The sequence below is a fragment of the Entelurus aequoreus genome, linkage group LG08, assembly GCF_033978785.1.
Source record: "Entelurus aequoreus isolate RoL-2023_Sb linkage group LG08, RoL_Eaeq_v1.1, whole genome shotgun sequence".
Lineage (NCBI taxonomy): Eukaryota > Metazoa > Chordata > Actinopteri > Syngnathiformes > Syngnathidae > Entelurus > Entelurus aequoreus.
In genome coordinates, this window is record NC_084738.1 from 51,441,093 (window position 1) to 51,462,861 (window position 21,769).

General features: G+C 39.1%; 1 protein-coding gene and 1 long non-coding RNA gene across 4 annotated transcripts; both read right to left on the reverse strand.

Moving 5' to 3' along the window:
- Nucleotides 1–440: 440 nt before the first annotated feature.
- On the reverse strand, nt 441–4,713 carry LOC133655137 (uncharacterized). 3 transcript variants are annotated; one of them, XR_009826958.1, is made up of 8 exons: nt 4,529–4,713; nt 2,410–4,283; nt 2,165–2,256; nt 1,972–2,049; nt 1,808–1,882; nt 1,569–1,708; nt 1,302–1,372; nt 441–632 (listed from the first exon to the last, which is right to left on the reverse strand). It is a non-coding gene; the product is annotated as an uncharacterized LOC133655137 (long non-coding RNA). The 3 variants fall into 3 exon arrangements; XR_009826957.1 differs by lacking the exon at nt 4,529–4,713 and having other exon boundaries at nt 445–632; nt 2,410–4,518; XR_009826959.1 differs by lacking the exons at nt 1,302–1,372; nt 4,529–4,713 and having other exon boundaries at nt 444–632; nt 2,410–4,518.
- A 7,752-nt stretch (nt 4,714–12,465) lies between these two features.
- polr1h (RNA polymerase I subunit H) lies at nt 12,466–20,210 on the reverse strand. Its single transcript, XM_062055063.1, has 5 exons — nt 20,061–20,210; nt 19,560–19,679; nt 14,119–14,222; nt 12,690–12,799; nt 12,466–12,600 (listed from the first exon to the last, which is right to left on the reverse strand). Exons 2-5 carry the CDS (start codon nt 19,675–19,677, stop codon nt 12,576–12,578), a joined length of 357 nt encoding a protein of 118 aa, XP_061911047.1. The 5' UTR covers nt 19,678–19,679; nt 20,061–20,210; the 3' UTR covers nt 12,466–12,575.
- Between the last annotated feature and the right edge of the window lie 1,559 nt (nt 20,211–21,769).

Below are 21,769 nucleotides of genomic sequence, written 5' to 3' on the forward strand. Positions count from 1 at the left end.
GCGCCGCGGCGGGTGCGCCGTGACGGCGCGCTGCATCCGCTCCGCACCCAAGATCAAAGCCTAACCTCCCACCGCGGACCAGCAACGGACTCATAAAAACCCTGGCTCATCTGGCAGTTTTGGACCCCTTTATCATATTTTCAAAATCCCTTCTGTTCTTGCTGTAGGATAAAATAGGAAACTAAAAATTTCACTAAGCCCTACTACAGCAATATATGCTTATGCATTGCCTTGTATTTTTAAACTAACAATATTGTCAATAAGCAGAAACAGAAAATGGTCAATTCACTCTATAAAGTAAATATATATAATATATATTTCAAAAGTAAATTTACTTTATATATTTACATACTTTATATAAATATACGTATTTAATCTATTAGGCTACAACTTCAAGGAAACGCTGCTCCATGCACAGCTAACATATCAGAAAATGAATAACTGGTGAATGACAAGAAGTCCAATAAAAGGTTGTTTATTTATACATATACATCTCTATTCCTCCTGAGGAGGTGGAAGCGGGACTCGTCTCCTCGTTGCCCGATCCCCCGCCAAGTTGAACCACCTGATGGCGTGTTTGGTGACCTCAGCGTCCGTGGCTGACCTTGTCAACACATTTTTACTCACAGCACCTGTAATCAAACAAGATTACAAGACAGATACATTTATGTTTATGGTAGGAAGCATCCAAAGCCAAGTATGCTTACACAATACAAAATATGTGATAGGTATTAAGGAGATTACATTTGAAAAAAAAAACATGACTTAAAGTTACTGGAGGTGATTAAAATAAGGTGCGTAAACTATGAATTTGTGATCAGGGTATAGGTGTGCAAGACATCCAAAATGTTCAAACAATATCGTTATTTGGTTCCTTGATCAGAGTACTTGTTTGGCTCAGTTGGATGACGGCGGCGGGGGGTTGGGGGCATAAATAAATATCCATAACCCAACTTTGGGAGGTTGACATTGTTTTCTTATTATATTTGTACTATCATTCTATGTTTGTATTCGTGTAGGCCAGGGGTGTCCAAAGTGCGGCCCGGGGGCCATTTGCGGCCTGCAGGTCATTTTTTAACGGCCCCTGGGCACATTTTTTAAAAATACGATCGAAATAAATAAAAAACATTAAAAGTGGTATTTAAAGAGCAAACAGGTGAAATGTAACAAGAAAATGTAGCAATGTTTACTCTAATCACACAAAGCTGCCATGTAGGCTGTTTCTTTCTTTAAAAAATAATAATGAATCAAAATCAATGTCATTATGAATTATTGACCTATTCAAGGCTTAAGAAGTTTACCTTCGCAATCAGCTGGTCTTGGTTGTGCTTAATAGTTTCCAGCAGGCTAAGGATCTGGATTACCTCAGGCGCTGTTGACAAACAGCAGTATAAAATTAACATGTTTCAGTGTTTATCCTCATTACTCATAATCCTGACATTAGCTATTGACCTTAGTTAATGGCAAAAGTTATTGACAAAGTTTGAAGAAAATATGTGATTGCTTGTGAATTTGAATTTTTTCCAAAATTTGTGGCACAGAATGACCATTTGTCAGTTATTGCTCACCAGAGCAGGAAATGTTGTCGGCCATTCTTCCCCCTCGCCATGTTGGCCTGTAGGTCAGGCTGGATCCGGGCTCCTCTGTCTGCCACATGTTGAGGGCTGCTGGTGAGGGGGTGGAGGGAGTCGAGGAGGGACTGCCGTTCCTAGTGAGGTGGGCATTGTGAGAGAGCCATCAGTTAACCATGACTGGTAATACCCAAGGGGCCTATCTATACACTACTATTTCAGAGATCAGTCCCTACCTTGTGTAACTCTCTGCATGTTTAATGCAGGTGCTGGTGAAGGCATATGAATGCGTCCTTCCCCATGGTGAGGTGCTAAGGGAGATAAATTGGTATTAAATGGTTGTGATCTGTTAACCATGGTTACTGGATGCTGAGATATTATTTCGGAGATCAATCTGTACCTAGAAAGTTATCTCCAGTTGAGGAGTCGAGTTGACAAGTACTCAAGACTCTTGCTGGCACTCGGCGAGACGGTGGAGCTGGGAGAAGGGATACAAGGAGAGGGGAATATCTTTAGCACTAAGAATGTTAACCATATCTTTAATATTAATGTGGTGGTTTCATTTTTTTCAATGTTAAGAGATTATTCCTTACTCTGCCTGTGCAATTGGCTTGCCAACTCCAAAGATGCGAGGTCACCATTTCCCAGGTCTTCCTCGCTATCATCAGAGTCCCCGAGATGATGGCTGTTGGGTAACCATATCATTAGGATTATTGCAATACCAAAATTGCCAAATATACATATAGTACAAGCATCTCTGGTCTATTTTTGAATGCTACTGGAAATAACCTTCCTATTACTGTAGAAACATGACAAAAACAAGACGGAACACACTTACACTGGCTTCCTGTTCCTTTTTTCTGACAGCTCCTCATTCTCTGCCTCAGATTGCAAATCCCAACTCCATGTTCCTCAGTATTGTGACACAGGAGGAAATAGTTACAATCGTGAAAAATGTTTAAATCTAAGACTTCAACTGATTGTAACGGAATTGATATGGAAACGATAAAAAAGGTTATTGAAGAGATCTCAGGACCATTGATGTATATTAGTAACCTATCATTTCAAACAGGTACATTTCCAAACAAAATGAAAATAGCTAAAGTTGCACCAATTTATAAGACTGGAGACAAACTTTAATTTACAAATTATAGACCTGTTTCTTTACTTCCACGATTTTCTAAAATCATTGAAAAACTGTTCAATAACAGATTAGAGAGTTTCATAAATAAAAATAGAATACTCGAAGAGAACCAATATGGATACAGAGCTAATGTTTCAACTTCAATGGCTTTAATTGAAATTACAGAAGAAATTACCAATGCAATAGATAGTAAAAAATGTGCGGCAGCAGTTTTTATGGATCCAACTAAAGCATTTGACACAATTAATCACAATATTTTAATCAAAAAACTAGAACGATATGGCATCAGAGGGTTAGTCTTAAACTGGATAAGAAGTTATCTAACGAACAGGAAACAATACGTGAAGCTAGGCGAACACACGTCTACAACGCTAAATATATCCTGTGGTGTACCTCAGGGATCAATATAGGACCTAAATTATTCAATGTCTAGATAAATTACATTTGTAAAGTTACAAAAGATTTAAAGTTAGTATTATTTGCGGATGATACAACAGCGTTTTGTTCAGGAGAGAACACACAGAAGATAATACAAATAATAACAGAAGAAATTAACAAATTAAAAAGATGGTTTGACACAAACAGACTATCTTTGAATCTCAGTAAAACTAAAATAAAGCTATTTGGTAACAGAAAGTCAAACACAAATACAAATAGACGGAATAGAAATTGAAAGAGTAAATGAAACCAAATTCCTAGGTATAATGAATGATGATAAATTGAACTGGAAATCTCAAGTAAAAAATATACAACATAAAGTAGCAAGAAACACGTCAATAATAAATAAAGCAAACCATGTTCTAGACAAAAAACCACTTCATATTCTCTACTGTTCACTAGTGTTACATATCTGAGTTATTGTGTAGAAATATGGGGAAATAATTACAAAAGTACACTTCATTCATTAACTGTGTTACAAAAAAGATCAGTTAGAATAATACATAATGTTGGATATAGAGAACATACAAATCCTTTATTTATTGAATCAAAGATACTGAAATTCCATGACATAGTGAATTTGCAAACAGCTAAAATTATAAACAAAGCAAACTATAACCTGCTACCCAAGAATATACAACAATTACTCTCAAAAAAAGAGGAGAAAAATAATCTTAGAGAGAAATGTAATTTAAAACATTTGTACGCACGTACAACACTTAAGACCTTCAGTATATCAGTATGTGGAATTAAATTATGGAATGGATTAAGCAAAGCAATCAAACAATGTACTAATATGATCAATTATTTATGCTTACATGTGGAAATAATAATAAAAATAGTAAATAAAATAATAAAAAAGATAAATAAAGCATAAAATAGTCTCTAATAAATTAATTAAATAAAAAACAGTATATAAAATATATACATCAGCAAATAACAAAAATATAGATCAAGAAAAAGGATCCTTAATATGTGCAGCAATTTTTCCCACTCACATCACCTCATTTTATATTTTTTTCTACAATTAACTATGCCAAAAAACACAGACATACCTTTTTTTTTTTAATGGAAACAAAAACAGGGCGTCACACACAGCTAGTCCACAGTAAACAGGATCTCGAGCTCCACTAAAGAACAAAGAAAGAAATAATACACTACAATAGCAAAGAACGGCTGTTTCCACTCCGTTAACGTTACGTTGTTGACTAACGAAGTAATAGCGACCTGGGCCTAAACAACACTGACAATAAAGTAATACGCTTTCGTTTCAAGCAGTTGGAAATATGTGGAATATCGTAGCATGTAACCTACACACATTCACAGCCTCTAACAAAAGATAGCCTAAGTTAACTGTATTGAACTTTTTACTCACCGGCTTAACGCGGGAAACTTTCAAACTCTGGAGTCGGGGTCCCCCGGAACACAAAACACAGATAAAAGACAATTTTACAATAGCACGGCGAAAAAATGACCGTCGTTGTGTGGGTTTTTTGACGAATAACACTCTTTTCCACTTTCCTTCGTTCGGGCCTCACCTACCGCGTGCAGCCATTTTGAATTTTCTGGACACGTGACGTCAGACGCACGTCCCCATGCAGAGCATTCTGGGAGGCGGCGCTGGAAATAGCCTTTTTTTACAGAATATAAAGTTTTACTGCTAGTCCTAATATCAAACAACGTCATTGCAATCATACATAAATGATAATGGCAACACAATGGCCGATCTTTACTGCGAATGTAGCAATAAATCAATAAATCTATACTTACGTTCGTGTTCCAGCAAAGAAAGTCCAGAAATGATAGTGATAGTGAATGTATGTTGTCATTAAATCACTAAGGTCTGAAGAAGACCGATTGCAGGACAGAAAACGGCGACGAGTGCAAGGAGGGCTACAGGTGAGAGGTCATGTGATTAATTAGTCTTGTAGTCAACTATTGCTAGACTAAAGCGTAATTCCTCCACTTATTTCAATTACCTTAGTTTTACATCTTGCATTGTTATTGTGCCTATAAGAACCGCAATCTGTTTCCTTTCCAGACAGTGGAAAATTAACAGAACTGGAAACAGGGAACAGGGTTGCTTGTTATGGGCCAGAAAAATACCTTGATACTTGCCATTGTTAAACATTTATGGGAGCTTAAGGAATGTATTTGGCTAGGCTACAACATTTTTTTTTCTTTACAGATCAAACATTTTTAGCCTGGGGTGAAAAATAAAATCAATGATGCAAAGTCTTCTGTCTTTGGTTTATTTGACTTTGCTAATATAATTGAGTGTGCAAAATAATATGTGTCTATACTCTTATGGAAATGCTATGGTTTAGATATATATTTTTTTAATTGTTTTTTCATGGTAAAAAAAATACATTTGACAAGTTAAAAGTAGGAATGTCTAAGTCTATCAAATACATGAACCTTTTTCCATACTATGGTTTATATATATATATTTTTTTAATTGTTTTTTCATGGTAAAAAAAAATACATTTGACAAGTTTTTTTTGTGTTTTTTTTTGCAAATATTTGTATTGAATTTTACAGTTAAAATCACATTTAACAGTCATACTTTGGTCACGCAAAACCTTCATACAATCGCACATCCACTCATACCCACTCACATGCACACTTGAGGAGAGAGGTGCACTTAAACTTTAACAATTCAAGGTTTACAGTATAAACAGTATTAGATACCCAGATATTGTATATATATATATATATATATATATATATATATATATATATATATATATATATATATATCCATCCATCCCGCTCTGGCTCAGGATCAGCTACAGGCTATCCAGACCATAGTGGATGAACATTCCTCGGCATCAAGGATCCTCAGGAAGTGATCCCAAGATCACCTCTCGAGGACCTCTCCACCGTTCACACTTAAAAAAGAAAAGGAAAGTCACAGAAGTTGATCAGATGTAAAACAATACAAAATAAAAAGACACAAAAAATAAATAAATGAATAAGCAAGTAAACCGTGGCAAGGCCATATCAGAAGTAACAAAAAAAAACACAATAATAGTGTAGGATCAATACAGAAAATAATGAAGATAATAAAAAAGGAATAAAACTACAAAAAAGATGGCAGATACATTTGACAAGTTAAAAGTAGGAATGTCTAAGTCTATCAAATACATTAACCTTTTTTCATACTATAGTTTATATATATATTTTTTTTAAAATTGTTTTTTCATGGTAAAAAAATACATTTGACAAGTTAAAAGTAGCTTTATTGACGTTTGAGAATGTGTGCTGCCGGATCTCCGCCACCAGATGGAGCCCGCGGGCTCAATGTTGAGACCCGCCCACATTGAGGGAAAATAAGCCCCTCCTCGATCTGCGGGCTGCAGCCAGGGGTTACTCGCGCGCGCCGGTTTAGTTTGTCGCGTCCACGTATGCGAATCAGACACGAGTCCGCTCAGGATCAGCTGTCTGACCGTACAATTTTCAGAGGCGGAGCTGTATCCTCTAGGCGGAGCCAAAACGAATGTGACAGTAACGCGGGTTGGGCGACTTGAATGCGGATCCGTATAGGAGTCTTCTGCTGTGTGGGTTGTCACCCAGACAACAACATTAAGGGCGTGCTGTTATGGCACTGCCTTTAGCGTCCTCTACAACCTGTACTAACAGCGTGCCAGCCCAGTCACATGTTGTATTTGGCTTCTGAAGACACACATAAGTGACTGCAAGACATACTTGGTCAACAGCCATACAGGTCACACTGAGGGTGGCCGTATAAACAACTTTAACACTGTTACAAATATGCGCCACACTGTGAACCCACACCAAACAAAAATGACAAACACATTTCGGGAGAACCCCTGCACCGCACCGTAATACAACATAAACACAATAGAACAAATACCCAGAATCCCATGCAGCCCTAACTCTTCAAGGCTACAATATACACCCACCCTACCACCAAACCCCGCCCCCCCAACCTTGCCCCCCCCCCCTCCACACACACACCTCAACCCCCATTTCCCCCTCCGTGCGTCGGCTAAATACAAATATATTCCACAACCCCAAACATGTCTTTTTCAAAGCCTGCAGTGAAGAGAAAGGTTAGTGATGAGCAAAGACAATCCTAGGAAAAGTTGGAGATGCAATATTTCTTTATTGAGCACAGGGGCACCCCGATGTGTCTCATTAGCACAGAGAAAGTCGCGGTGCATAAGGAATACAATTTGAAATGTCATTATACAAATAGACATGCTGAGGAGTATGCAAAATACCAGGGAGATATGAGAGAGTGAACCTTCAAGAAAGCAACCGAAAAGAGCGATGTAGCAGTCAAAGCTAGCTACATGGTGAATGTTGGTTGCTAGGCATACTTGCCAACCCTGAGACCTCCGAATTCTGGAGATTGGGGGGGGGGGTTTGGTGGTAGCGGGGGTGTATATTGTAGAGTTAGGGCTGCAAGGTGTTCTGGGTATTTGTTTTGTTGTGTTTATGTTGTGTTACGGTGCGGTGCGGATGTTCTCCCGAAATGTGTTTGTCATTCTTGTTTGGTGTGGGTTCACAGTGTGGCGCGTATTTGTAACAGTGTTAAAGTTGTTTATACGGTCACTCTCAGTGTGACCTATATGGCTGTTGAACAAGTATGCCTTGCAGTCACTTACATGTGTCAGCAGAAGCCTCATACAACATGTGACTGGGCTGGCACCCTGTTTGTATGGGGAAAAGCGGACGCGACGACAGGTTGTAGAGGACGCTAAAGGCAGTGTCATCACGGCACGCCCTTAATATTGTTGTCCGGGTGAAAATTGGGAGAAATTCGGGAGAATGGTTGCCCCGGGAGATTGTCGGGAGGGGCACTGAAATACGGGAGTCTCCCGGATAAATCGGGAGGGTTGGCAAGTATGTTGCTACGGCGGGAAAGCCATTCAAAGAAGGTGAATTCATTAAAAAGTGCATGTTAGATTTTTTTAAGAAATCTTTTCTTGCGACCCAGCCTCACCCAGTTTCTGCATCCAGTGGCCCCCAGGTAAATTGAGTTTAAGACCCCTGCTCATAAGGGTATTCTAGTAAAATATGCAGAGATGAGATGTGTCGTTATCAAAATAGTACTTGAAATCAATTTTTGGCAGCAGCAAAGTCGTCGTTTCGGTAGATTTGAGCTTTGTAAAAGGTATTTCAACAAGTAAACAGTACAGTAGGTACTCGATTTTGATATATGTAATGCTTATAAGGACTGATGCCGGTAGCGCGTTACTTAGTAACGCGTTAGTCCAATATGACGTCTTTTTTCATTAACGACAAATCTAACGCGTTTCTATTTCCAAACCAGCGGTCAGATTAAAGTTGTATTTTAATCCAAGTCACTGTGCATTACTATTTTATTTTTTTTAATTGTCCCTCTTAAAAAGAAATTTTATTTCTTCTTGCCGTCTTGGAAAGTGACGTCACGTAAGCGACAAGTCACGTTTTTAGGATGAGGATGACACACGTGTGCGACACCGAAGTGAACAACAATGGAGGGCGGAGAGAGAAGCGCGTTTTCAAGTTGGAAATACAATCATTATTTCGAGTTAAATAAGTTGGTCGGGCAGTATGTTGTCGAGGAAAAGCTGCCCTTAAGCACAGTTGACTCGCCCTCGTTTCGTGCCATTATAAACAAGATCCTCGCTACGATTAACGCAAACTACCATGAATCGATTTACGTGGACCCCAACTTAAACAAGTTGAAAAACTTATTCGAGTATCACCATTTAGTGGTCAATTGTACGGAATATGTACTGTACAATCTACTAATAAAAGTTTCAATCAATCAAAGGACTTGCCTCACAGAACATCACAGATCATTTTCGTCTGACCTGGAGATGGAGCATGCACAGATGGAGAGCAACGTGAAAGCTGCACTGAATGAGGAATAGACTTTCTGACAGGAGGTTTGAGAGGCTTCTGTTAATGAGGTACAACCACTGGTTTACTCGCTCCACGCCACTGTTTGACTCATAACTTGATTATAACAATAGAACAATTAGAGCTAACATGTAGTGTTATACACTGTTTTGTAAAACCACGCCTAGCTGCTCTGATGTTGTGAACAAGTTCAGAGTTCATAAGAAAAGTTCAACATAATGTAATAGTTACATTTATATTTGTAGGTTTTGCCATTGCAGTATTAACAATCAGGTAAAAAAACATATATTTTATTAAAAAAAAACCAAAGAATTTATGTCAACTGCTGTAAAGAAAAACTTTTTTTTTTTTTTTAATATATAGATAAAACAAGTATTTATGTCCAGTAAAGAAAGACTGTCATTATTTATTTTTTTAATATGTAAAACAAGTATTTATGTTAAGTGCAGTTTTTGATGTTAAATAAAGTGGTTATTGGCAAAACCGCTTGTCATTTTTATGTTGAGGCGGCGGGGGTAATGTCGGTAGCTGCATTGCTGAATGTAACTAATAAAGTAACTTGTAATCTAACTTAGTTACTTTTATGATTGTAAGATACATCCTCAGATGCACTGGGACACATCCTGAGTGATGTGCCTGAGATCACCGGAGGTTTCGGGTCTTTCAACATCATACCCCCTCCCTCAGGTGACCCAGCCAGGGTTGATCAGACCCAAGCTTGTGTCCCAGTAGCATTGGCCCACAGTTCGCTCCTCCTGATCCAAAGCCATCTAGAGGCTCTCTCTGTTGCTTCCATGGTGGTCTTGATGGCCTTCCTTTTCCCATCACCTTGATGCCAAGTAGTGTGAACACCTTGCACAGCGAGCGGCCAGCAAAGCCTCGACACCCCACTTCAATGGGCTCACAGCGTGCCTTCCAGCCTCCTCTCCGGCATTGCTCGACTAGCTCCTGGTACTTTGACCGCTACCGCTCGTTTGCCTCCTCTATGCGATCCTCCCAAGGAACTGTCAGCTCTATCAGTAGCACCTGCCGTGAAAATACTGATGTAAGCAAGATGTCTGGCCTTAACAAAGTTGTTGTGACGTAGTCTGGAAACTTGAGCTGCTTGCCCAAGTCCACTCGAAGATCCCAGTCCAATGCTGAGGTGAGGAGCCCGGCTGCTGGTTTGGTCTGTGACTGTGGCTGCTCTCCAGCCCTGACAAAGGCAATTCTCCTCTTGCCAAGTTGTTGCTTGCTGCTGTTGTTTTTGGCCACGGCTTTAGCTATGGCTTCAGCAACGGTCTTCAGCACTTGGTCGTGCCGCCAGCGGTAGCGGCCCTCCCCCACAGCTTTAGAGCAGCTGCTTAGGATGTGCTCCAGCGAGCCTTTCCTGGAGCACAGCACACAGGCTGGAGAGTCAATCATGCCCCAGAGATGGAGATTGGCTGGGCTGGGTAGGACGTCGTAGACAGCTTGAACCATGAACTTAATGCGCTGGGGTTCAGCCAGCCTGATCTCAGACCAGGTCACCCTCCTCTCCAGTGCACCCTCCCACCTTGTCCATGCTCCCTGCTGCTGCATACCCACCATCCTGCTGGTTCGTTCCTCCTCAACCTCTGCATGCACCTCCTTCAGGACTAGCTGGCGTTTGTCTTTACCACGTGCCTTCTCATAGTGAGGTTGGGGGAAGGCTCCCAGCCCAGCACGGCCTGTTGCCACCGTGCCCAATGTCTTAGCCGAGACTCAGCAACCTCCAGGCTTTCCTGAGCCCTCCACTTCCTGCCAGTTCGCACCACGATGCCCGCTGATGCCACTTTAGAGTCCTTGGAGTCATGATAGAGCAAAGCCTCTCGAGTGTGAGAAACCCTGAACTCCTTGTCCAGGCTACTGAAGGGGAGCTGGAGCTTGTTGGTCTTCCCATACAGTGCTGTGCTGCACAGGCTGCATGGAAAGCCCATCCATCGGCTTTTTAAAATCAGATAATCAGTAAAGTAACTTAGTTACTTTCTGAAGGAGTAATCGGTAGTCATTAATCAGATTAGTTTTTCAAGGTAGCTGTGGCAACACTGCTCATAAGGGTATTCTAGTCAAAATGTTACATTGAATCACTTTTTGTCAGGCAATATTACATTTAATAAACATTTTACATGAATTAAAACATCCAAACATTTTATAAATATTTATTTTGTGCAAGAAGAAATAACAGTTACAATTTTATGTATTTTCCAAAAAGAAAGAGGTTTTATGAAAGCAACATCGGACTAACAACAAACTGTCATTTTCCGGACACAATAATGGCTTAAATAATGTCAAACACGTAGCGTTATAATAACCACGAAGATAAAGTGTTTGTCTTATACCTAGTAATCCGCTGTGGACAGACGAAGCCAAGCAATGCAGGTTTAGCAAGCGGTGCGCGCTCCCGCGAAGGAAATACATTTTTGGCAGGCAATCACATTTTGTCACAACACCTGTAAAGAGAGAGGAAGATCCAGAGGAAACCGTGAAGTCCTTCATGGAACACCAGCTCAAGCTTCCAGTGCACACCATCGGGAACATCACCTTCCACTGCGTCCACCAGCTTGGAGACAAAAAGCCGGAGAGTAGGAGGCAAAACCCATTGTGGCAAAATTAGAACACTTCAAGCAGAAGGGGCAGGTGAAAGGATCCAACTTCAGCATCAACGACCAGTTTCCCAAGGAAATCCTCGACAGACAGCCCCATCTGTTCCCGCTTCGTAAGAAGTTTATCGCCGAAGGATGCCGTGCTTTTTATCAACCGTCAACTTTACCGTGATTCGTAAGCCACGCCGTGGCTGTATTATTAACATCTGAAACACGCTAAATGTTGTGTTTTTCTTTCTTTCATTATGCTTCATTCCCTCTCTCTCACAGTACACCTGTGCGTCATCATAGCGTTCACGTAAACATCATCCGCTCTCTCTCTCTCTTTTGGTGAATCAATAGCTGTTTATTGTTTTTCTTTCTCGTTTTCCTTTAGCTGGTGGTGTTCGATAAATTCTGACCGGGCAGCAGTTAGTTCCGCTGTGTAGTTACGTTATAGCGTTCTTAAAAAAATCAAAAAATTTCAAAGCGAGACTAAAGTTTATGCATGTTTTAAATAAAAGTAACGTTAATAGATTTTTAAGACCTTTTATGAGATTTTAGGAGAATTTTAGACATTTTAAGGCCTAAAATTCTAATTATTGGATTTAAGACTTTTTTTTGACTTTTTAAGGCCCTGCGGATACCCTGAATAAAGTATTAGTTTAAGGGTGTGCATATTTATGTAACCAGCTTATTTTAAGTTTTTAATTTCATATTGTTCACCTTTTTAAATGTTTCAGTTTTTTTTCAATTGCGTTGAAGAGGTTATAAGTCACATTAAAAGGTGGAAAAAGTTGTGAAATATTTTGTCTTGCTGTTGTTTTTACATCACAAAAACCTGGCATTTGAACAAGGGTATGTAAACTTTTTTATATCCACTGTATGTGGGCAACACTTGGTGAAGTATCTTGCCTAGGGCACAACAGCATGGATGAAAGCGAGCACATCATTTAGATCTTCTCAGGAGTCCTCCTTCTCTTGATACCTGAAACGCCACAATTCCAATTATCAGTAAAAGTCACACAAATTGACACAATACGGTCATGTGTGCGACAGAAGTGTTGATATCATTACCTGCAGTGTATACATGTGAAGAAGACAGTCTGGCCTTCATCTGCAGACCTCATCTGCCTGGTGTGGTAAATCATGCCTTCTTTATTGCACCGAGAGCAACGTCTGTCGATCTGCAGTGGGGGAATCATCATTAATAATAATTATCTAACAAGTGATGAGAAGTTCAGCTTTTTTTGAGAAGGCTTCCAAACATCTTAGTGTCATTTGTAAGTTTATATTTCAGCCTAAAGTAGCAAATGCAAATACCTTTTGTCTTGATGAACACTTTTTCATTCAGTGTTTCTGTGAAGCCTTATGAATGCTTTATTTTGTGCATTTTTTACGGTTACAAAAGCATTCTCACTTTTTTTTAATGTTTGAATCTAACTTTTAATTGCACAAACACAAATCCACAAAACAAATCCACACAACCAAAAACGGAACTAAACTCGGTACAACCCAAAGTATAAATGCCAAAAAGCACGTTGACATTAAGAAAAACTGGTTGCCTCAGTTTGAATAATGTGATTCTTCCTTTCCAAAAGCACCCGTCCTGTTTTTGAGAAGATTCTCCCGGAAGGAACAATATGTGCCTGCACTACTTATACATAATGGTATAATCCCAGGGGAGCGAGCTGAGTGTGCACAAGTTAAAAAAAAAAAAAAAAATTAGTAAACTGACTCCATGGGAATCAGCTCCTCTGATTTAGGCTAGGTTCACACTGGATGTAGGATGTCGAATTTGGATTTTTATTAAATCTGATCTTTTAACGGAATCGTTGACATTACGAAAAAAAAAGGTTTTTTTTTGTAAGTGCAATCTGACCCGCATGCAGACATGACGTCATAACGTCACACGTGCTGCAGTGTTTACAGAAGTAAACGAAGCTTTAGTGTAACAGCTCTCAGTCCTGGTGCATTTGTGGCAGTATCAATGATTTTGTGCAATCATAGTCAACGTTTTCTGAACCGAATTATTGCGCGTAGAATATTAAGAAAGAAAAGGGCAAGCATTAGGAGACAGGAATGGTGGAACATTGACGCAAGTTCCTAAAAACATTAGTTTTGCCTTTTTTCTGCACATTTGTCATCTACTTATTTTGTAACCGTCTATTTTGGCAAAGAATTATGGCTATTTAAAGATGTATTGGTCGGATGAGTGCGACTGGAGCGTTTGGACTGCAATCGCATCCATTACATATCTGATTTATATCCACATAGGAAAGAGGCCAGAGTCGGATTTGAAAAATTTGGAATTGCAAAGTTCACATGACTTGATATGAAAAAACCTGATCCAGGTCACATATGGACAAAAAAATCTGAAATGATCTACAGCTTGAACAAGGCCTTACTACAAACCCTCAAATGGTAGAGCCGGTTCCTTTGCGCCTGTCACATCACTAAAACACATAAAATGCATACAGAAAAAAAGCAGGAAATGTTATCTTACCACAGGACCCTTCATTTCAGAGTCCTCGCTGCTCTTTAGTACCACAGAAGACTTATTCACTTGATTGAAGACGACCGTAGAGCAAATTTCTCGATTTGAAAACTCTAAAAGATGTCAAACACACACACACACCCACAGTTACAAATTCATAGCTCCTGTCCTTGTAAGATGAATAAAATGTATTCAGACTAGTATAAGTTGGTGTTCCTCAACTACATTCGTCCAAGAGCCAGGATGTGCTCTGCAGAAACTGGGAATGCCAGAAGGTAAACTTTTTTTTTTTTTATAAACAATACATTTAGTTGTTTACATTTTCAAATAAACAGTGGGTACAAACGTATTTAGACCCCTTTAAATTGTTCACTCTGTTTCATTGTAGCCATTTGCTAAAATCCAAAAAGTTCCATTTTATTTCTCATTAATGTACACTCAGCACCCCATCTTGACAGAAAAAACAGAAATGTGGAAATTTGCTAAATACATGGTTGATGCACCTTTGGCACCAATTTCAGCCTCAAGTCTTTTTTAATACAATGCCACACGTTTGGCACACCTATCTTTGGGCAGTTTCACCCATTCCTCTTTGCATCACCTCTTAAGCTCCATCAGATGGGAAGCGTTGGTTTTCATCCAGGATGTCTCTGTATATTACTGCATTTATCATTCCCTCTATCCTGACTAGTCTCCCAGTTCCTGCCGCTGACACCATGTGTCACTGTAAGGATGGTATTGGCCTTGCGATGAGCGGTGCCTGGTTTCCTCCAAACATTATGCATGGCATTCATGCCAAAGAGTTCAATTTTTGTCTCATTAGACCATATAACTTTGTTTCTCATGGTCTGAGAGTATTTTAGGTGCATTTGGGCAAACTTTTTACGAAGAAATGGCTTCCGTCTGGCCACTTGACCATACAGGCCTGATTGTTGGTTTGCTGAAGAGATCTTTGTCCTTCTGGAAGGTTCTCCTCTCTCCACAGAGGAATGCTGCAGCTCTGACAGAGTGACTATCTGGTTCTTGACAAGAACCCGATGTACAGAGACATCCTGGATGAAAACCAATGCTTCACCATCCAATCTGATGGAGTTTAAGAGGTCCTGCAAAGAGGAATGGGCAAATAGGAATTGGTGAAACTGCCTAAAGATAGGTGGCCAAGCTTGTGGCATCTTATTAAGAAATAATTGAGGCTGTAAAAGCTGCCAAAAGTGCATCAACAAAGTATTGAACAAAGGGTCTGAATATTTACATACATTTGATTTTCGAGGTTTTTATTTGTAATACATTTGCAAAAAGGTCTACATCTGTTTTTTCTGTCATGATGTGGTGCTGAGTGTACATTAATGAGAAATAAAATGATTTTTGGGGGATTTTATCAAATGGCTGTAATAAAAGAGTGAACAATTTAAAGGTGTCTGAATACTTTCTGTACCCACTGTCTGTAAAACATACATCATATACATATTATATCAAAGTGTTTTATTAAATTAATCACAATTTAGCAACATTGATAATTGTTCAAACATATTTTAAACAAACATAACTAAAATGGGATATTATACTGTATATAACAAAAATATTGTAAAATTAAGGCATTAAAGACAAAAAAATAAGTATTATTATTGTATTATTTATAGTACAGTAGATCCCCTCTAACTAGGGAGTTGCGTTTTGACACCACCTGCAAATAGTGAAAGAAACCCTCGTAAAAATTATTATTTTTGACACGTTATTCTCCAATTCGTGATCAAGACTTGCAATGAGGGCAGCACGGTGGAGAGGGGTTAGTGCATCTGCCTCACAATACGAAGGTCCTGATTAGTCCTGAGTTCAATCCCGGGCTCGGGATCTTTCTGTGTGGAGTTTGCATGTTCTCCCGTGACTGCGTGGGTTCCCTCCGGGTACTCCGGCTTCCTCCCACCTCCAAAGACATGCACCTCGGGATAGGTTGATTGGCAACACGACATTGGCCCTAGTGTGTAAATGTGAGTGTGAATGTTGTCTGTCTATCTGTGTTGGCCCTGCGATGAGGTGGCGACTTGTCCAGGGTATACCCCGCCTTCCGCCCGATTGTAGCTGAGATAGGCTCCAGCGACCCCCCGCAACCCCAAAAGGGACAAGCGGTAGAAAATGGATGGATGGATGGACTTGCAATGAAATGACCTGTTGTAGTTATTAGATTAGATTCAGCATCAATAACCCATCCAGTTGCTCTCTAATAGCTTTTGTTCGCTAGCGATGAAGCTAATAAGCTAAATACATAAAAGCATAATCTAGTCATAAGCCTCATGATTCACACACTTAAGCTATTTTTTAATTCTGAAATGTAATTGCAAATCTCAGCGATCCCCTGTATACTATATATCAGTATTTCTTAACCATAGAGTCGCTTTGTTGGCAGTTCTTCAGTGTTTGAAAATTCTGCAATTCCTTATTTTCAATAATAGTAGGTATTGCTTTAATACCTTTCATTACTCACTTTTTAAATGTTACACCTTATTCTCCTGTACATGTTTTTTTTAATCATCCTGCCTGCCCTAAGCCTTAGATCAGGGGTGGGCAATTAATTTTTACCGGGGGCCGCATGAGCAACCTGAGCACTGCTGGAGGGCCACACCGACAATATTTCAATTAAATTTTGTTTAAATTATTTTTGATATACCGTAAGATAAATAATAATAATAATAATAATATTTTCATTTAACCTAACTTATCTTTATACAAAAGCAGATGGCTTTTGATGGTTTTATTTTCAACACTTTCTTACACAACACTTCCTTATGTATAATACAATGCAAAAATTTCAATTTGTGTCACTTTATCCTGCATCCTCTTTGTTGTGAACGTAGCACGCCTGTAAGGTGATTGGCGAAGAAAGAGGAAGCGTTGCTGTTGCGGAAATGAGGAGTGAGGATAGACGTGCGTGTGGAAGGAACGAGATAAGTTGAGCTGTGTTAGTATAGGTTGCTCAATAGAAGGTTAAAAAGAGCGTCAGACTTGGTGTGCACTTCTTCTGGACGCTACAATTGGTGTCAGAAGTGGGATGAAATGCCTCCCAGTTCACCTTGCCATCAAACCTGGGAGTCTTCATTGAGGGCGGAATTCTCCCTTGCCAAGCAGCGCGCGCTGCACCTGTCGATGCTGCTTCTCTCCTCCCTCCCTCCGTCCCTCCCTAACCCTAACTCTCTCTTTGCGACGAGCTCCTCACGTGGCACGTACCTCCCGATGACGTAGCAGGCTGAGCACACAAGCAGCGCAGTATGCTCACACAAGCAGCGGCAATATGCGCAAAGTTTTACTTCTGACACCAATTGTAGCGTCCAGAAGTGCACACCAAGTCTGACGCTCTTTTTAAACTTTTATTGAGCAACCTATACTAACACAGCTCAACTTATCTTGTTCCTTCCACACGCACGTCTATCCTCACTCCTCATTTCCGCAACTCAAGAACACAACATCCACTTCAGCAGGTCGTTACACTATATTCTTTAAACACAGCAACATGTGTACCACACATTAAAGGCCTACTGAAATGTGATTTTGTAATTTAAACGGGGATAGCAGGTCCATTCTATGTGTCCTACTTGATCATGTTGCGATATTGCCATATTTTTGCTGAAAGGATTTAGTAGAGAACATCGACGATAAAGTTCGCAACTTTTGGTCGCTGATAAAAAGCCTTGCCTGTACCGGAAGTAGCAGACAATATGCGCGTGACGTCACAGGTTGTGGAGCTCCTCACATCTGCACATTGTTTACAATCATGGCCACCAGCAGCGAGAGCGATTCGGACAGAGAAAGCGACGATTTCCCCATTAATTTGAGCGAGGATGAAAGATTTGTGGATGAGGAAAGTGAGAGTGAAGGACTAGAGGGCAGTGGAAGCGATTCAGATAGGGAAGATGCTGTGAGAGGCGGGTGGGGCCTGATATTCAGCTGGAAATGACTAAAACAGTAAATAAACACAAGACATATATATATACTCTATTAGCCACAACACAACCAGGCTTATATTTAATATGCCACAAATTAATCCCGCATAACAAACACCTCCCCCTCCCGTCCATATAACCCGCCAATACAAATCAAACACTCGCACAACACACTCAATCCCACAGCCCTAAGTACCGTTCACCTCCCCAAAGTTCATACAGCACATATATTTCCCCAAAGTCCCCAAAGTTACGTACGTGACATGCACATAGCGGCACGCACGTACGGTCAAGCGATCAAATGTTTGGAAATCGATGTTTTTTCAATTGAACACGATTCTCATTTCAAAAACGATTTTTTTCCCGATTCAAAACGATTCTCTATTCATTCAATACATAGGATTTCAGCAGCATCTACCCCAGTCTGCTGACATGCAAGCAGAGTAGTACATTTTTGTAAAAAGCTTTTATAATTGTAAAGGACAATGTTTTAACAACTGATTGCAATAATGTACATTTGTTTTAACTATTAAATGAACCAAAAATATGACTCATTTTATCTTTGTGAAAATATTGGACACAGTGTGTTGTCAAGCTTATGAGATGCGATGCAAGTGTAAGCCACTGTGACACTATTGTTAATTTTTTTATAAATGTCTAATGATAATGTCAATGAGGGATTTTTAATCACCGCTATGTTGAAATTGTAACTGATATTGATACTGTTGTTGATAATATTCATTTTTGTTTCACTACTTTTGGTTTGTTCTGTGTTGTGTTTGTGTCTCCTCAATTGCTCTGTTTATTGCAGTTCTGAGTGTTGCTTGGTCGGGTTTGGTTTTGGTTTTGGATTGCATTGTTATGGTATTGCTGTGTATTGTTTTGTTGGATTGATTAATAAAAATTAATAAATAAATAAAAATAAATAAAAAAATAATTTTTTTAAAAATGAGAATCGATTCTGAATCGCACAACGTCAGAATCGCGATTCGAATTCGAATCGATTTTTCCCCACACCCCTATTGTATACTGTAAGTAGGTTGGATAGAATTATTGAATACAATTAAGATCAAGAATAAGACTCTTAATTCAGTGGAAAAGTTGAACCGCAATATCAAAAAGGCTATATATCACAATTAAAAAGTATTATAATTTTATTGTATCTGGCTTTTGTTGAGCGTTTAGAGACACCTTGTATAAGTAAAATTAAGTATAAGTACATTACTATCTATCAATCATGGAGTTAGTTGTTTCAGGGCTTTGTGGCATTTGCAGCATTTCGTTAATGCATTTATTTTCTATTCTAATAATTGTTTTACTTGCTGGTGCTTTTCAAAACACCCAGTCACCTTACAAACAATAAAATAAACTGAACCACAGTGATTATGCAGCATGTTTAATATATATATATATATATATATATATATATATATATATATATATATATATATATATATATATATATATATTTGTCTTTGACTGAACATTTATTTTGTAACATGGCAAAGAATGTACCTGATACAGGGCTGGAGAAAGAGCAGCGGGGACAACTGATAGTGATCGGCATCCCTGGGAGAGGGAGAACATTCCCACACTCTGGGCAGAAGTTGGGATCACCATCAAAACATGACATGTCTGTAAGAAAAGCGTGACGACCCAGTATCATGTTGAAGTCTTTAATAACACTTGTCAACGTACAGCTATGTGAAGCAACCACCTAGTGTAGTCTCGTTTTTTACGACAGCCGTAATAATAGAAGCGCAGGTTGGTTTACGTCATATTCGCATATTAAACTAGTTAAAATGATAAATTACAGGGATTCGATGCGCTATGGCGTGTTCAAAATGTATGACAAAAAGCAGTAACCTACCTTGGTGAGCAAACAGTGCTAATTGTTAGCTAAAACAGTCAACTTGTTGATAGTCGCGATTGAGCGCAGCACGCGGAGAGCCAATGCATTTTAAATACATTAAAATAACAGTAAAGCAAAATGTATTAAAATCGATTGACACCCACCTGTGGAAAGCAGTTTAAATACAGCTACAATAAATGTGAAGCTTTAAACTGAAATATTTCAAATTCCGTGTGACTTCTTTTTCTTCTTCCTCTTCTTTTTTGCGTTTAATGGCAGTTGTCAAGCAACCTTCTGGTGTGCATTACCGCCACCTTCTGACATGGAGTGTGGAACGAGCTGGAACCCTACTCTATATTCCTTTATTTGACCCAGTCTTTTTTTTTAAATGTATATAATGCTTTGTATCCTTCGTGTTCTAAATGTAGCTATCCTAAAATATATTCCACTACTAACCTAACCTTCTCTTTCGCTAACTTATTTCCCAGTATTTCCCTTTCTCTATTGTATTTCTTACATTGTATTAAAACATGTCCTACACAGTCACACAGCCCAGGTATTATGTTTCTCTATCCATGTCAATGAACTATTTAGATATGTATGTCCTAATCTAATTCTAGTAATAGCGTCTTCTTCTTTACTATTTCTATTGCCTCCTCTCATTACACCTCAGAAAGAGTAAAGCTAGGGTTAAGAGAATATAAACAAAACAGTAAGTGGAACCAAAATAAGAGCATAAAACAGGAAGTGAAGCCAAATACACAGGAAAACACCCAAAAACTAAAACAAAGAATAGCCTGACCTAACGGGCCATAACACAAATACAAGACATAGGGCAGAGCATGTTGGATTTTAGAAATCAAATTAAGAAGGTTGATTAAAAGAGTAATATTTTTTTAATTGTTTATCTAAAATGTGTACCGCCAGTGGGCAAATATTGAATGATTTGATAAATTGTATGTGTGTGTCTGTGTGTATACGTGTATATATACAAACCCCAAAACCAGTGAAGTTGGCACGTTGTGTGATTCATAAATAAAAACAGAATACAATGATTTGCAAATCCGTTTATACTTGTATTCAATTGAATAGACTGCAAAGACAATATATTGTCTGTTATATTTAATGTTTGAACTGAGAAACAAAATTCGTATTTGCAAATAATCATTAACTTAGAATTTAATGGCAGCAACACATTGCAAAAAAGTTGGCACACGGGCATTTTACCAGTGTGTTACATGGCCTTTCCTTTTAACAACACTCAGTAAACGTTTTGGAACTGAGGAGACCAATTTTTGAAGTTTTTCAGGTGGAATTATTTCCCATTCTTGCTTGATGTACAGCTTAAGTTGTTCAACAGTCCGAGGTCTCTGTTGTCGTATTTTACGCTTCATAATGCGCCACACATTTTCAATGTTGTAACACGTGGCTTGGCATTGTCTTGCTGAAATAAGCAAGAACGTCCATGATAACGTTGCTTGGATGTCAACATATGTTGCTCCAAAACGTACCTTTCAGCATTAATGGTGCCATAAGTTACCCATGCATTGGGCACTGATACACCCCCATACCATCACAGATGCTGGCTTTTGAACTTTGCGCCTATAACAGTCCTAATGGTTCTTTTCCTCTTTGTTCCAGAGAACACAACGTCCACAGTTTCCAAAAACAATTTGAAATGTGGACTCGTCAGACCACAGAACACTTTCCCACTTTGCATCAGTTCATCTTAGATGAGCTCAGGCCCAGAAAGCTCATTGAGAAATGTTGTTCTTAAACTGTTCGACAATTTGCTCACGCATTTGTTCACAAAGTGGTGACCCTCGCCCCATTCTTGTTTGTGAATGGCTGAGCATTTAATGGAAGCCTGTTC

Bases quoted from the DNA above. Each gene is read 5' to 3' on its own strand.
- polr1h (XM_062055063.1), bottom strand. From the start codon at position 19,677: ATGTCATGTTTTGATGGTGATCCCAACTTCTGCCCAGAGTGTGGGAAT. The intron at 12,800-14,118 runs GTAAGATAACAT...CCCCCACTGCAG, and splicing joins CTGAAATGAAGGGTCCTGTG to ATCGACAGACGTTGCTCTCG. The intron at 12,601-12,689 runs GTAATGATATCA...GTGGCGTTTCAG, and splicing joins TTCACATGTATACACTGCAG to GTATCAAGAGAAGGAGGACT.